This window comes from Macrobrachium rosenbergii, chromosome 10 (assembly GCF_040412425.1).
Source record: "Macrobrachium rosenbergii isolate ZJJX-2024 chromosome 10, ASM4041242v1, whole genome shotgun sequence".
Classification (NCBI taxonomy): domain Eukaryota; kingdom Metazoa; phylum Arthropoda; class Malacostraca; order Decapoda; family Palaemonidae; genus Macrobrachium; species Macrobrachium rosenbergii.
In genome coordinates, this window is record NC_089750.1 from 64,067,207 (window position 1) to 64,082,901 (window position 15,695).

The window sequence follows — 15,695 nt, forward strand, 5'->3', positions numbered from 1 at the left end:
AGTCAAGGAAAAATTAATTATAGAATTTACTGAACAGTACCAAAGTTTATTCACTCTGTTACAATGTCGGATCACAGCCACTCGCAAAACATCCCATCGCATCACTTTCTACCGTCTCCCATGTCTTCCCACTGGTGGTCTTCCACAAACGTCATGTTTGTTTAGTTTGATAGGGCGGTCTCCCAGTACCCATTCTACTGCTGAATCATCCTGACCTAGTGATATATATTTGAAAGGCCAGGAATGGTCTCGCGACCGTTTTCATTCATTGATTATTGAGGGCCTTCGGTCTATTGACATCTCGACAGGAGGAGGACGACATTCTCTGCTCTGTGAGGTATCAGTTTGTATGGTATATAATATACATTGGATTATTCGTACGTATGAGAGAGAGAGAGAGAGAGAGAGAGAGAGAGAGAGAGAGAGAGAGAGAGAGAGAGAATCGAATGCAAGGAACCAGCGATCCCTGTTTTCTTTTCTAATTGAATGAATACCTCTTGATATCAGTAACATCTGACGTCAGTTGTATTCAGAGCTTGACGGTGCTCTATAGAAGAGTGTGAATATGTTGTTGAAGCTGGAGTCATTGTGTATAAAGGGAAGTTTCGGTACATGAATACAGATTATTAACTTGTATGAAAATCAGAATTTGCACGGCATTGTATGAAAGGAAAATAATCAACAAAAAATAATGCTCATCAGCATCATCTAATTATTATTATTATTATTATTATTATTATTATTATTATTTATCAGTGTATGCAAACATATACAAGACAAACCTGTAAGTTCATTAGCGCACAAAGCAAGTTTTCTTCGAATAGAATCTTCCCACCTAAAAAACTTGGAAAACAAGACCTAGAGAACAAATACATCAAGTAAATAGATTAAAGTAAATCACACACAAACTGCGCCGAAGTCTGAAAGTGCACGTGTGCGCACGCGCATTGACAGTCACAAGGGGTGGCCCCAGGATGCATTACCCTCACGATATTCAGCTAATATTTTGCCCAGCTTCTGGCGACAGGATAGTCATCTACAACTTATAGCAGGTGCCCCATGTGTTATAAAGTAATGTGCCCATATCAGTTTGCCCTCGCACGGGATTTATACCCTGGTCTCCCGGGTATTGCAGCGAGCATGACAATGATCAAAGGATGGGACACACATGTATATGCATATGCTGTATTAAAGATAAAAAAACTATAATGTTCTTATGAATCTACATGAAACTAGTTAGGGATCATATCGGGAGTTATCTTTTCTCGTGAACTGTCTAATCGTTATAGTATAGAAAGACCTTCACTGACATTGTGATACTGATGGAGATTGTTTTGTTACTGTTATCATTGTAAAAACACTTCACAGTAACTCGTACAGGTAAAGAGAAATAAAATCTTGGTTGAAGATAACAGTTGAGCAGGTTCTCGAAAGCGCTCAGCTGTATTCTCCACATGAAATGGCTTTGTATTATTATTATTATTATTATTATTATTATTATTATTATTATTATTATTATTATTAATACTGATAGTAGTAGTACTAGTAGTTGCATTAGAAGTGACAAAAGTTTCAGGGAAGGATAGCTTGGACGTTCGTAAATTTGCTGTAATACTATTGTTCAAGACTGGATCTATGTGCCTTTCGTCAGAAATCCGGACTTTTTCGTATAGGGCCGATCTGTTTCTTCTGGAGAAGCCCCACACCTGTGGGCTTCCTTTGTGTGTGTGTGTGTGTGTTCAGATCTGGGCAAGATAAGGGCCAGAGGGAAGTCGGACCAAGTGAAAGTGTAAAAAGTGACCGAAGATCAGGATTTTATTAGTATGTTTTAACTCAATGGCTGCTTACACACACACGTACACACATATGTATGTATATATATATATATATATATATATATATATATATATATATATATATATATATATATATATATATATATATATATATATAATGTGTGTGTGTGTGTTTGTATGTATTGATAGATAGATAGATAGTTAAATATTCACGTCAGCACAGGCGCATTGGGTTTTTCAGGAAAAGTACCTCCATCACTTCTTTGCCCTCGAACGAACCCAGGACCTTTTGTTATCAAAACGAGAGTAGTACCACTTAACCATAAGAGAGAGAGAGAGAGAGAGAGAGAGAGAGAGAGAGAGAGAGAGAGAGAGAGAGGTACATGCTTAGTTTTTTCATATAAATCATTCACAGTCCGTGGTTCATTGAGTACCTTGATTTGATAAAAGTCAGCGGGACCAACTATTTTAAGAACTGCGGGTCCAAAGTCACTCCAGGACAGAACAAATAGGTTGTTCTGACGCAAAGAATCTTATCTTGGGTACTTGGTTATCTTTCGTTTGATTGAGATTCCTATATGGTCTCGTCAGGCAGCTATGCAGTCTGTGATAGGCCGGACTAAATCTTATTAAGAGAAGATAAATTATCATATTGTGTTTATCGTTGTGTGTAAACAAGCAGTGACTGGACATCAAATACTGCTACTACTACTACTACTACTACTACTACTACTACTACTACTACTACTACTACTACTACTACTACTACTACTGTAATAATAATAATAATAATAGTAATAATAATAATAATAATAATAATAATAATAATAATATGTTAGATTTATCTCGCAGCATGCAGTTTTCTTTATTCCTGCTGATAATGTTTATTTTCTCATGATTATTAATATGATGTTGTTCTGCTTTTGTTGATGTTTCATCTGCTTATGTATTGGCTCCAACAACACAATGAAACTTTTTTTTTGTTAGAATGTAATATTGGCATATTACATTTATTGCCTACGTTTTGAAATTTACAGTTGATAATCTCTTGAAATGTAATGTGAAACGCCAAGACTATATTTATCAGACCCTTGATCCTGGTTGGATTATCTTTCAAGATAATTATCTGAAAGGCCACCTCTCTCTCTCTCTCTCTCTCTCTCTCTCTCTCTCTCTCTCTCTCATTGGAGTGAATTAGAAAATGACAGCAAAAATACTTTAGCTTAGCGTGATAATTTGACGCAAAGGACATTATGAAATTTATCACTGAACGAGTAGGAATATATATTTTTTAAATCCACTGAGTATTTAGTTCATTAAACTTCGAATACCATCAAATTGTCTAAAAAAAAAAATTAAGTGAGGTGTCAACTATGTTCAGAAGCAAATATTCTCTAGAAATTACCGGGTTCTCAAACGAGCAGCCGTTTCAAAGGTAAATCCCGTCTGCTACTGCCACCACCACCACCATCACTACTACTACTACTACTACTACTACTACTACTACCTTAGTTCCTCTACTACTACTACCTTAGTTCCTCTACTACTACTACTACTACTACTACTACTAGTACTACTACTACTACTAGTACTACTACTACTACTACTACTACCAACTTAGTTCCTCATTGGACGAGTGGGTATCGTTCTCAGCTAGCACTCTGCTGGTCCCGCGTTCGATTCTCCAAGCGGCCAATGAAGTAATAATTAGCGGTACGTTTATCAGTATTGTCCCCCGAGAGTATATTGTGATTTTTAGCCAAATGAATTTTGAAGGCCACTCCTACCTTGACACCCACCTGTGGGTGGACCTGTAGTCTCAAACTGTTGTGTATGTTCGTCAGTCCTGTTTCTGTATTATATATATCTGTGACTTCTGATACTATTCAGTGGCTTGGAGATAAAGTCGAAACCGGTCAGGGCCTACACCCCTGCTCTCATTTTTCACCTGTGGCAATGTGTGACAAATGAATCACGTACAAAAGTTATTGTAATTATATATATATATATATATATATATATATATATATATATATATATATATATATATATATATATATATATATATATATATATATATATATGTATGTATGTATGTATGTATGTATATATAACTGAATCACAGAAATATGGAATGTGATGAATATTTAAATAAAGATAAAACCCATGGTGGAGTGCTGCGAGACCTTTCGACTGTCTGTCGTCCTTTACTTAGCAGTCTGCTAAGTAAAGGACCACAGACAGTCGAAAGGCCTTACAGCACTCCAGTGTTTCCTTTCCTTTGTGGATTTTATCTTTATATATATATATATATATATATATATATATAATATATATATATATATATATATATATATATATATATACATACACTGTATATATGTATACTGAATCACAAAAATATGGAACGTGATGAATATATAAATATAGATAAAATCCACAAAGGAAAGGGAAGCACTAGAGTGCTGTGAGGCCTTTCGACTCTTTCGTCCTTTACTTAGTCTGCTAAGTAAAGGACGAAAGAGTCGGAAGGCCTCGCAGCACTCCAGTGTTTCCCTTTCCTTCGTGGATTTTATCTTTATTTATACTGTATATATGCATGCATGCATTCATGTGCTGACACAAGTATGTTTTACAAATTATGTTCCCGTGTGTAGTAAAAGCATTCCTTTTTCCATTCAGGTTGCAATCCCTGATGTCCTACAAGCAGCGCAAGACGCCGATGTCCTGGTGTTCGTCATTCCACATCAGTTCATCAAGACAATATGTGCACCCCTTGTGGGGAAACTCAAGCCCACGGCTGTCGGGATTTCACTTATCAAGGTGAGATTTACGACGAAGCCTTGTCCTCGTGAAGGATTGCTGTGCGTTTGTCTTAGTGTAGTGTGTGGAAAGAGCTGATTTCAAATGAATGTTACACATACTGTATAACCAAGCTTCAGTCGTTAATAACTCATATTTTATGATAGAAATTGAATGTATATTCTTGGGAGCTTTTTCATGTATGAAGGTTGAAATTTCTTAAGAAAAACGTTGCAGTTATTACAGTATTGGTTACTCTCCCGAAGACCACAGTACACTGTTATCTCTTGTAATGCTTTATTTGGGAGACTCATGTGTAACGTAGGTAAATAAAGGAAAAAAGCACCTTTAATAAACATCGTTTTGGAAAATATGCTACAATACTAAGTCCCTCTGAAAACCACTATTTTTAGCAGTTTTTGGTGCAAAAACCTTTTTTATGACTTATTTTTCATGGATCTTGCAGGGCTTCGACATAGCGGAAGGTGGTGGCATTGCGCTTATCTCTCATATCATTCACAAAGTCGTAAATATTCCCATGTCTGTCCTCATGGGGGCCAATCTAGCCGGAGAAGTTGCAGACGAAAAATTCTGTGAGACTACGATAGGTGAGACGTGATGATAATTTGCTTTTTAATGTGTTTTATCTAAGGCTTTCAGTACTGTATCTAGTTTGTGGAGCACAGGGAGTTATAGCAAGACTTATTTTAATAAAAGAACAAGTAATACATGCGCCGGATTCGGAACAGTTTTTCGGCGTAATCGAGTTTTCTGCACACCTGCTACAGCTTATAATCAAGGCCACCGAATATAGAGATATCTTTGGTGGTCTCAGATAATTCTGTATGAGCTGCAGCCCATGAAACTTTAACCACGGCCCGGTGGTGGCCTATCCTATATTGTTGCCAGGGGCACGATGATGGGTAACTTTAACCTTAAATAAAATAAAAACTAGTAAGGTTAGAGGGCTGCAATTTGGTATGTTTGATGACTGGAGGGTGGATGATCAACATACCAATTTGCAGCCCTCTAGGCTAAGTAGTTTTTAAGATCTGAGGGTGGATAAAAAAAAAGCCAGCACAATAGTTGTCTTTTATAAAAAACTAAGAAGGTTGGGAATAAATACCACACTAGCTTACAATGCAGTGATCTGGCAAAGTAAAAAAGTGGTTGCCAAAATAAATGCAAACTTGAATAAAGCAAATGAAAAAACTTTGGAACTTTTGTTACTGATTCTAGAGTCCCTTCACCTGACCATGTCTTGTACAGTAAAGGGTTTCTTTTAAAAGTAAAATTGATTTTCTGAATATATGCTGATTCCTTAAGTGTTTTCTGTTTGGTTGATTAAAAAGTGCATTTAAGAAAGAAATTTCAACTCCACTTTTCTCATAAACCCTATTTTTAACAGGTTGCCGAGACATAAATGTTGGCCGAATGTATCGAGATCTCATCCAGACAGATTATTTTAGAGTTGTTGTAGTTGATGACGTAGAAGCTGTTGAAGTATGTGGTGCTCTCAAGGTAAGGATGTTAGAAGCTGACTGATCAAGTTCAATAGTAAGTCTCTGTGCAAAGTACATGTGTTAAATAGCACTCTAGGAACTTCTGTTGCCTGTCATATTGAGCTTTTGTATTTCCAGTTATTCATACCTTATTATCCTACTAGTTGGGTTTCCTCATGTCAGCCACAGGTTGTGAGGTTATTATTCTTGCTGGAAAAGGATGCGGTCAGGTCACATACTTGTAGTTCTGGGATATCACTCAGTATTGAAGGCTTTCCCCAGTAAGAGGATTCTGTGCTGCTAGCTAACAAGGAATTCTAGATGGATCCTTCTATGTATTAAGAGAAGAGTGTTTATCCCGTAACTGACTGATACTTCATGCCAGCAGAAATTTTATTTTGGATGAAAGGGTCCCATTTTTGGTTTTTATGGCTTACTGGAATATTGTTCATTTTTTTATATGTTCTTGGTTTAGTTCTCTTGTTCTTAACAATGATGGTTCTTGATTCATATTTCACTGTTTCCTTTGTGAACTATGCATCTGTAAGAATTACTTTTGATAATCCCTTATGCAATAATTTATATCGTTGTTCACATAAATGTTTGTGCATTGTGCACATAGCTATATTATCAGTTTCATTCAAAACCCAAATGCATTTTATTTTTCAGAACATTGTAGCAACAGGTGCTGGTTTCATAGATGGCCTTGGCTTCGGTGATAACACAAAAGCTGCTGTCATAAGATTAGGTCTTATGGAGATGATTAAGTTCTGTGAGGTAAGGTCTTCTTTAAAAGAATCTAAGATTGGGAATGAATTCCTTTTATGACAGGTTGTTCATTTCATCTTTGATACTTTTTGTTGTTTCTGAATCTGCACAACTTTGTTAAGGATTTGTGTCACAAAGGTGGTTATTATTGAAGTAAAAGTTGTAGAGTATTTCTTTGAGCACTTACAGATACTAAAATATAGTTAGTATTATGGCTTTTCAGGAAATTAATACTGTACTGTATTGGTACTTTTGTATGCACTTACTATACTTAACATAATTCATACTATTTCTGAGCATTTAAAGGAGGGCTGAACTTAATATAGGATGCTGGAACACTTCCTTGAAAGTTAAAGGTAAAAGGTATCTAATTTGTTGGGTATAGGATTAGCCCAAATCAGGAAGGTATGTATTGTAGTTGTTTATCTTTTATCATACCTTGCAGTGCATCGTTCAGTTAGTATTCCATCATTAGTGAAATTTTCCTGTTCTTTGAGAAAGTGTGGCTTTATGAGAATTCAGTCAATATAGTATTACATTTTGTGCATAGTGTGTCCTGCAACCGTACCTGCTGTACTTGTTAGAAAAAGTTAGATGGCTCGAATTGTGTACTAAGGTGATATTTCCTTAAACCATTGGCATATAGATTTGTGTACATTGGTGTTTGAGGACTGAATAGTTCATATGGTGTAGCATGAGCATTGGATACTGCTCATAGAAGTATATTGCATATCAAGGAAAGTTGTTCAGATTCTTACACAAACACTGATACAGTTTTGTGGAAATGTACCCCACTGCATTAGAGGAGAATTTTATATGAAAAAGAATTAATATCCTGAGTCAATTCCTGTGAAGATCAAGATCCATTTTTTTTTAATCTGACTGCACTGCATAATTGAGAATAATACTGATAATTGAAGGGATTGATTTCTCTAATGTTGTTTGGTTTTATTTTCAGGTATTCTATGCTGGCTCAAAACTAGGTACATTCTTTGAAAGTTGTGGTGTTGCAGATCTTATCACAACATGTTATGGAGGGAGGAATAGGAGAGTTGCTGAAGCCTTTGTTAAAACAGGAAAGGTAAGAAGTACATAGACTAACTTAAATTGAAAAGACATGAATGTTAAATCTGTATTGTGTAGGCTGGATATAATGATAACTAATGAAATAGCACATTAAATGTATTTCTGTTTTTCAGACCAGTGTTTCATATTTTTATTAATGGAAACTTTTTAATCTATCTCATTAGTCTATTGAAGAACTGGAGAAAGAGATGTTAAATGGCCAAAAACTTCAAGGACCTCAGACTGCAGCTGAAGTAAATTACATGCTCAAGAACAAGGATATGGAAGATAGGTAAATGAATATATTATGTTGGATATTTAGGGTTTACAGTCTAACATGCTTTAATACAGTAATCATCAATTTAATAACTTACATTAAATTCCTGTCTTGATAGGAAATGGATTGAAAACCTTAAGAAATGTTGTAATTCAAGAGTTTGAGTTCTTGAAATGAATGCTGTCCATCCTCTTGTTAAACATTTGAATCCAGAAACATCCTCTAGAAGCCAATATTGTTAACATAAAACAAAACTGATCTTATTTTTGTATTATTACTGCGGGGTTGTTAAGTACTTTAACAAGACCACTCAGCCACATTCATAGAAACTCAAAGAGCTTTCATGGAGGATTGGAGGATTATTTTCTTACATGAGTGGCAAAAATTGGAGCACAATAAAATTTAATAAGTTGGTCTGGTAGGTGGGGAAGGAACCAAAGGTATGGGAGGAACAAATGAAAAGCAGAAAGTTATGCAGTTTGTGACCTAAGGAATGTTGGAGTGAACATTCAGTAGCCCCTGTATTGTGATACAGTGAGCACACTGAGCAGTACTGCTTATGGAGACTAGGTAGAATATAATTGCAAGACTTTTATGGCTAGAAATATTGTGTTCATGTGTTAACTGTTTTTTATTTGGTTGAGCACGTAGATATACATTGATTGGCAAAGATATTTCATAAACACATGGCTCCATGAGTTGGTAATATTTGTGGCTTGCCTTGCATGGCACACTTCAGATATACTTGTGAGTCTGTTATGATCAAGATGCCACATATCAAGGTCCTCCTTGAGGAGGAGGCATGAGCAATGGGTAGCATTGACATACACAGTTAAATTATTGCTCAAGTAGCTTACCAGTAGATTTTTGTTGAAAAATAAGGTGCAGATTTTTATGTGCCTAAAGTCCTTTATATCCATTAGAGTAATGATGACGATCACACACTTCCTCCAAGTTCAAATCTTCGCCCCCCCCTCTGGGTTGCCTAATTCATTCCCTGTTTTTCATATCAGTCTTGACTATAAAGTCATGTACTGTATTTAATAGAGCAATTGAGGGCATGGCTTGAGGGAAGAAAAGATTCCTCTTTGTATGGTGGTATCTGCTTGCCATCCAGAGATTAAGCTTGTGCATTCAAAGCTGCTGTCAGGAAAAGGCAATTTTGATAATTCTAACAAGAACCTTGGACCACCAGCCACTTTCAAGGAATGCATAGGTCACACTTATCTGGGAAAATAATGTGAAGCCCCATGGAGATTTTGTATACTGTACTTCCTTTTTATTGATAGAGTCATCAGTATTATGAATGAATGTTCATTTACTGCTTTGAAAACATACTGTGAGATGAAATTATCATGTGAATAAAATTTGTGACATGCATCTATCATGTGAAATTATATTTGGCTTTCAGATTAAGGAAGTTAAGACTACAGTTTTTCTGCATAAAAAGCACAAAACAATATCGTCATTTCTTTCCAGGTTCCCACTTTTCACATCCATACACCGTGTCTGCTTGGGTGAAATTCCACCATCTGGTATGATAGACTGTATTCGAAACCATCCAGAACATATGTGAGTATATTCAGGTTTCTTCCACCAGAATCCTGGCTATGTATTTGTTAGAAATGTTAAGATTTGGTAATGTTTTGTGTTTTTTGTGTGTTTATGTCTCATGTTTGCATTTTTCCTAGGTTTTCGTTGATGCAGATTGGCAAACTGAATGGTAATTGTTTTGCTTCTGTGCTGGGTATTTCATTCTTTTGTTTTTTGATTGTGGTGTCTCTGGTATCTAAACTGATAAGTGGCATTTTCTTTTGAAGTTTTTAGAAATGCCTTATCACATGATATAAAATTCACGTAATACATTAAATATTAATGTTAATACATTAAACATTAGAATTGCCATAATTACATTAAAAACTTTTAACATAATGAAAATGAGCCTTCGACCAGATATTTTATTATACTCTGTATGAGCACAACTCTTCTTGGTTGTCACGGATGCAAGTCTCATGAAGGATAGGATTCTGTTTGTTCATTAATTTTACAGGTACTATGTGCAAGGGATAGATACTTTGAGCAATCTCACTTAGGTTGTTTAACTGGGATATGATTCTCATTTCATTTTATGCAGTAGGTCCCATAGCTTGTAGTAATGATCATTGTACCAGCTTTATGGAAATGATTATTACACATTGAAAAATTTTGGATGTACAGTAACTACTTGATCTCATGCTTTGGTTGTTTTTATCATATATATAAAGCATAGCCATTCTTGGTTTTGGTTGGTCTACTGTTGATCCCTAATTCAGTGGACTTCATAAATATTCAGGATTCAAAAGTTAATGAAGTCATAAGTACTGAATGTTGCATAATCTTATTCTAAATACAGTATAAGATTACTGGGAGGAAAAAATTTTTCTCTATTTTTCAATTATGGAAATTGTTTTGAGCACTGAATTCTTGTTTATTAATGGATGAAGCTACATAGGTGTGGAATTCGAGGCCTCTGGAAGTTGCTGTATGCAAGTAACTTGGTGCTAATTGTGGAATCAATGGGATCTGAAAAATGTATAAAAAATGGAAGATAGTAATGGAGGAGAGACTGAAAATCAGAGTATGCAAAACCCAGGTACTGTATATGGCCACCAGAAAGTCCAGTCAGGTTAGTTTCCATGTGGATACTTTGAGAGGGATGTTTGGCAAGTGAAGTGCTTTTTTAGCAAATATAACAGCTGTTATCACAGGAGATGCTCAGTATTATAAAATGTACAAGGAATAAGGAATTTATGATCCATGAAATGTCTAGAGCATATTGAAAGGAGAGGGAGGACCAAGTTGTGGAGGGTCAGGCTTTGAAGGACGTTATCATTTCTGTTACCTTGGTAACATAATGATTGGTGAAGCTGGTATGGAGAGGATAGTAAGAAAAAGATGGCAACAGCCTAGATGAAATGGGAGGAGATTGCTGGCCTACTCTACTGGTAAATAAAATGATCCCATTGGTAAATAAATAAATTTAACATTGATGGTGGATCTGTAATGCATTTGCCATACTGTAGTTCTCTGTGCAGGAGAGACATGGGTAATTGCAAAGAAAATAAAATTATAGAAATTTTGAAAGTGTGTGTTTATAAAATGTTGAATACATAGCTGCAGTACACTGGGAAGATCATACATATGACAAATGGGGAGGTAACTGTGAAATGTATTGACCAGAACTGGGAAAATAACTTGAGACATCACAGATTGAGATGGTTTGGGCTTGCGGTGAGGAGGGAAGAGGACCAGCTTAGTAGTGATATGGAAGTAGCAGGATGAAGACTAGTAAAGTTGCCTTGAAAGTTATGTTGAAAGGACATAGATTAAGAGTTGGACCAGATAGGAATGCAGGCACAAAGTACTTAAGACAAGAAGAGAGTGGATATGTATTTCATGTCTAACCCAGTAAAGGAAAAACCTTATTTAAATTATTGAATGATAGTGGAAATCTGTTTCATGCCGATGTCACTTAGTGGCACTGTATACTATAGTACACATATTTAGTCTGGAAAATTGTTACCATTCTTATTGTTTTTGGCATGCTTCGTTTTGTAGTCACTGCTCGTCTTTCCAAGTACAGTACTGTATGCTTTATCCTGTCATGAGGTCATAGCAGAGCATGCAAGAGCATTGCAGATGGTGATGATTAGATCTATAGGGTGAACTTTCTTATATGGATATGGCCTGCAGTGTGGGTATGCATGTACTGTACCTTGTTGCCACAAAGGTCTATAGGATATAGAGGGTATTTACTAAGGACTACAGTAATAGTAATACATTCTTAGGAAAGCTCCAAAAGTCACTTTATGAACAAAATACTGTCCAAGAGGTTTAGATCCAAAGTTGTCATGGGAAATGGTACATGTCAAATGGGGCTGGGGATCCAGGTACTGTATAAGGATTCTAAGCAGGTAGCCTAAGCATGTCAAATGACAGAAGGGAGGAAAATAATGGTATGTTTGGAAGATAATTTAATTCCCTAGCTTTGAGTAGAGCTCTCTTGGATTAGTATGCCCCAAGACAAGCACCTTCCATACAGTTGCTTAGAGATGAACTTCCAAAGAGAGTTTGACACATGAAAGGTTCTTGATCAGAGAGGTCCAGAGAGAAAAAAGAAAAGTGCAGAAGCAAAGAGGTGAGACCTATGGCACAAGGACATAAGGAAATGTTACGTTTCCTTGGTTTTGTGAAGAAATGCAAAGTAAATTTTGAGGGTAGCTGCCCAGTGGGCAAGAAAAAACCATAAATAAGGATGGGATTTAAGATAGATGCTAAAGCAGAGGAAACTATAGTTCAAGGGGCCAAGACAAGACATTAAGGAGAGTAAAACTGGCTAGTGATAAAGCCAAGTCACATAGTCAGTGCAGACTTAAAATTCAAGGGGTATAAAGTAATCCATCAAAAAAGCATGCATAGCCAGCTATCCAAACAAAGGAGGTTAATCTAGTCTAGCTGAGCTAAAGAAACACATGGTTATGTACTACCAGTGCCATGCTGCAATATTAGTTAAACTAAGAATGGTTGGAGTAAAATATATATATAAACTGGCACTAGCATTTGACCATAAGATAAGGAGGAAGGTATTTGCTAACACATGGTAGTAAAAGAGAGGGACTGATGGAATTGAATAGCATACCAGTGAACTAAGTAGTAAAGATTGAAAAGTAGTACTGAAGGAAAGGTCAGTTTGTTAAGTTTGGCAATTACCACCCAAAAGGCAAGTCAAATCACAAACACCTCATACTCTTCTGTCATATAAATCCATTAGTACTGCAGGAAACCTAGTCCCCATATGTGTCAAGTGTAGTTAATTTCACCTCAGAGGTTTGGCTAACACTTAGCAAAATAGAATTAATGAAAGGGTTGGTATCAGAATTAGATCAGAAGAACTATAAAGTTTACCCTCAGGTGATTGACATTTGAGATTTAATCAGTTCTGTCAAGATCATGGAAGTACACTGGAGATTAATGGAATTTACTCATCACTCTTCTGTCTGTAGACCATAAAAAGCTTAGTCATTGACAGTATACTGTTTTCAAATTACACTGCAGTGTCACCTTGTGGCTAATACATTAAATTTGTACTGTACTTATTTCACAAGTTTAATATTTTGTTGTTTTTACTTGTCTACTTAATTCCTAGTGGCAAGTTTTTGCATTGTAAGTGTTAGCTATAGAATGTCATTGCTAGGAGTCTTTTGGTTTTTGTTGTTGTCCATGATGGTGCCTTCATTTAAAGAATATAGCTTGGATACTGGGGGTTTAAAAATCTGATAAAAGCTGTTTCTGCATTCTTGGATGCAACTAGTACTATGCTGTGTTCAAGATTCTTCAGTTGATGTTAGAAATAGTGACTAGATTGAATGATTGTAAGATGGAAATGTAAATTGATTAGGTACAAAGATGGAGTTCAGCCAATCAGCTGTATCAAAGACTACTGTAAAACATAAATATGATTGCATACATTTTCATCTTATTTTTTTGCCTGTGACTATTTCCAGAAAGCCTGTTTGAGAAGACTGGATGTTATTTGCTTTTCTGTTTGTAAGTACAGGTAAATAACCTTTAAGTGTGTGGTTCTGAAATAGAGAATTTACTTGCTGTGTGTCATAAAATATTATTAATTAATTTTAAAGGTTTCTTTTACTTCTTCATTCTCTCTGCTATCGCCAAGCAAAGGAGTCGGTTGCCTTGATGCATCTACAGCTATCTGTCCTAAACATCTTTGTCTGCTACACCCTTCAACCCCAGATCCTCCCTCACTTTATCTTATTGTCTAATCCTATGCCTCCCTCTTGACCTTCTACCCTTAACAGTTGTCACCCAAGCTCTCTTCACTCCATCCTCACTCATCCCTACCACATGCCCAAACCATCTCAATCTTGAACCTCTTTTCATAGTTAGTAATCTTTACCATTCCTGCACTTCTGATTTCTTCATATTCTAGCCTCTCATGCAGCAAGATCCCTAAGTCCACAGCAGCATCCTCATCCCTCATCTCTGTTTGCTCCAGGTTCTGTTCCTCCCCATCTTAATGCCCATGTTTCTAAATACATCATCACAGGTCTGATTACTGTACAATAGATCTTTATATGTAGTTTAATGGCATTCTTTTATCATGCACTGCTGGAGCCATCTCCCTCATTGCCCCAGGGCTGCTTTTATCCTGCTTTCAACCTCAGCTTCTCCTGCAGGGGGCTAGTACCATCAGTGCACCTCATGTGGTGTACTGTAGGCATTACTTAAGGTTCTTTGCAGTGCTCCTTTGGCCCCTAACTGCAACCCCTTTCATTCCGTTTACTGTATCTCTGTTCATATTCTGTCTTTCATCTTACTTTCCATCCTCTCCTAACAGTTGTGTCATAGTCAGTTTCCGTTTCAGCGCTGAATGACGTCATAGGTCCCAGCGCTTGTCCTTTAGCCTAAATTCTATTTTCTATTCTGTTCTATCCAGCCTCAGCTTCATACTCTTCCACTTGGCTTAAAACATATCCTAAGTACAGAGGTACTTAAAATTCCCTACCTATTTTAGGTCTAGGTCTTCTATTTTGTATAGATGACCTGCCCCCTCCCTGCTTGCTGGACACCGTAACCTCTTTTACCCACATTTACTCAATCAAGAGCTTCTTGCCACTTTCTTACCATTCTTTGCAATTCTTCTTCAGTCTGCAGTAATTCACCAGATCTGCATATAACAGTTCCCTTAGACTTTCACTCGTAATTCCTTCCCGTAATCAATACAAACACAAATTGACTAAGTGCCAGTACTTGATGCAAACCAACTCAGACTTTAAATATTTCTGTTTTTCCACAGGCTGTCTTTGTTCTTTTATAATGAACATCATTTCACCAAACCAAACCAAATTTACTGGCACTTCCGGCACTTCCCTCTTTCTAAAACACCAGAACACTTTCTCCCAAGTTATTCTGTCAAATGCCTTTTCTAGGTATTTAAATGAACAGTAGCACTTCTGATTACCTTCCAACCTCTTTTTCTGTAACTGTCTTATTATAAAGACAACATCAATTGTACCTCTCCCCTCTAATGAAACTGTACCGAAGTTCACCAGGTTTGAAGTTTCTTTGAGTTTTATAATTACTAAATGTAATGACTTTATATCGTATTACTTAGAAAAGAAGTCATTATTAAATGGAATGTTGCCCGTCTTTGTCTAAAAGAAAATTCCTATACATTACTGAAGTAGAAAACCTGAAGTTTGAGAGTTTTGATATCTTAATGTCTGTACATCTTTTGACCTGTTGTGTTTTTGGATAAACTTTCTAGTATACCAGACACTAGAAACTTGTTCATAGCATAGTATAAGTAGCATTTTTACTTTCCCCAGTGACTCCTCAAATGCTGATACATCTGATAATGGAGGGGATGTGTTAGTTTTGAGATAGTGGAAAAATTTGTGTTTATTAGCTATTTGTTTTCATGGA

The 15,695-nt window shown here is 36.3% G+C and overlaps 1 protein-coding gene across 14 annotated transcripts in view; it reads left to right on the forward strand.

The window, feature by feature from the left end:
• Gpdh1 (Glycerol-3-phosphate dehydrogenase 1) overlaps window positions 1-15,695 on the forward strand; it is a 109,503-nt gene that overhangs the window by 69,003 nt on the left and 24,805 nt on the right. For 7 of the 14 annotated variants that reach the window (XR_010854312.1, XR_010854313.1, XR_010854311.1 and 4 more), the window contains exons 3-9: window positions 4,479-4,619; window positions 5,065-5,206; window positions 6,007-6,119; window positions 6,770-6,877; window positions 7,827-7,949; window positions 8,119-8,225; window positions 9,690-9,782. Coding sequence is in view for 6 of the 14 variants with exons in the window: in XM_067110417.1 (XP_066966518.1) it covers window positions 4,479-4,619; window positions 5,065-5,206; window positions 6,007-6,119; window positions 6,770-6,877; window positions 7,827-7,949; window positions 8,119-8,225; window positions 9,690-9,782 (827 nt within the window). In the remaining 8 variants the exon portion in view is untranslated. Of the gene's footprint in view, window positions 1-4,478; window positions 4,620-5,064; window positions 5,207-6,006; window positions 6,120-6,769; window positions 6,878-7,826; window positions 7,950-8,118; window positions 8,226-9,689; window positions 9,783-13,753; window positions 13,807-15,695 lie in introns of all 14 variants that reach the window. The other 7 variants (XR_010854316.1, XR_010854315.1, XR_010854314.1 and 4 more) reach the window with 2 other exon arrangements.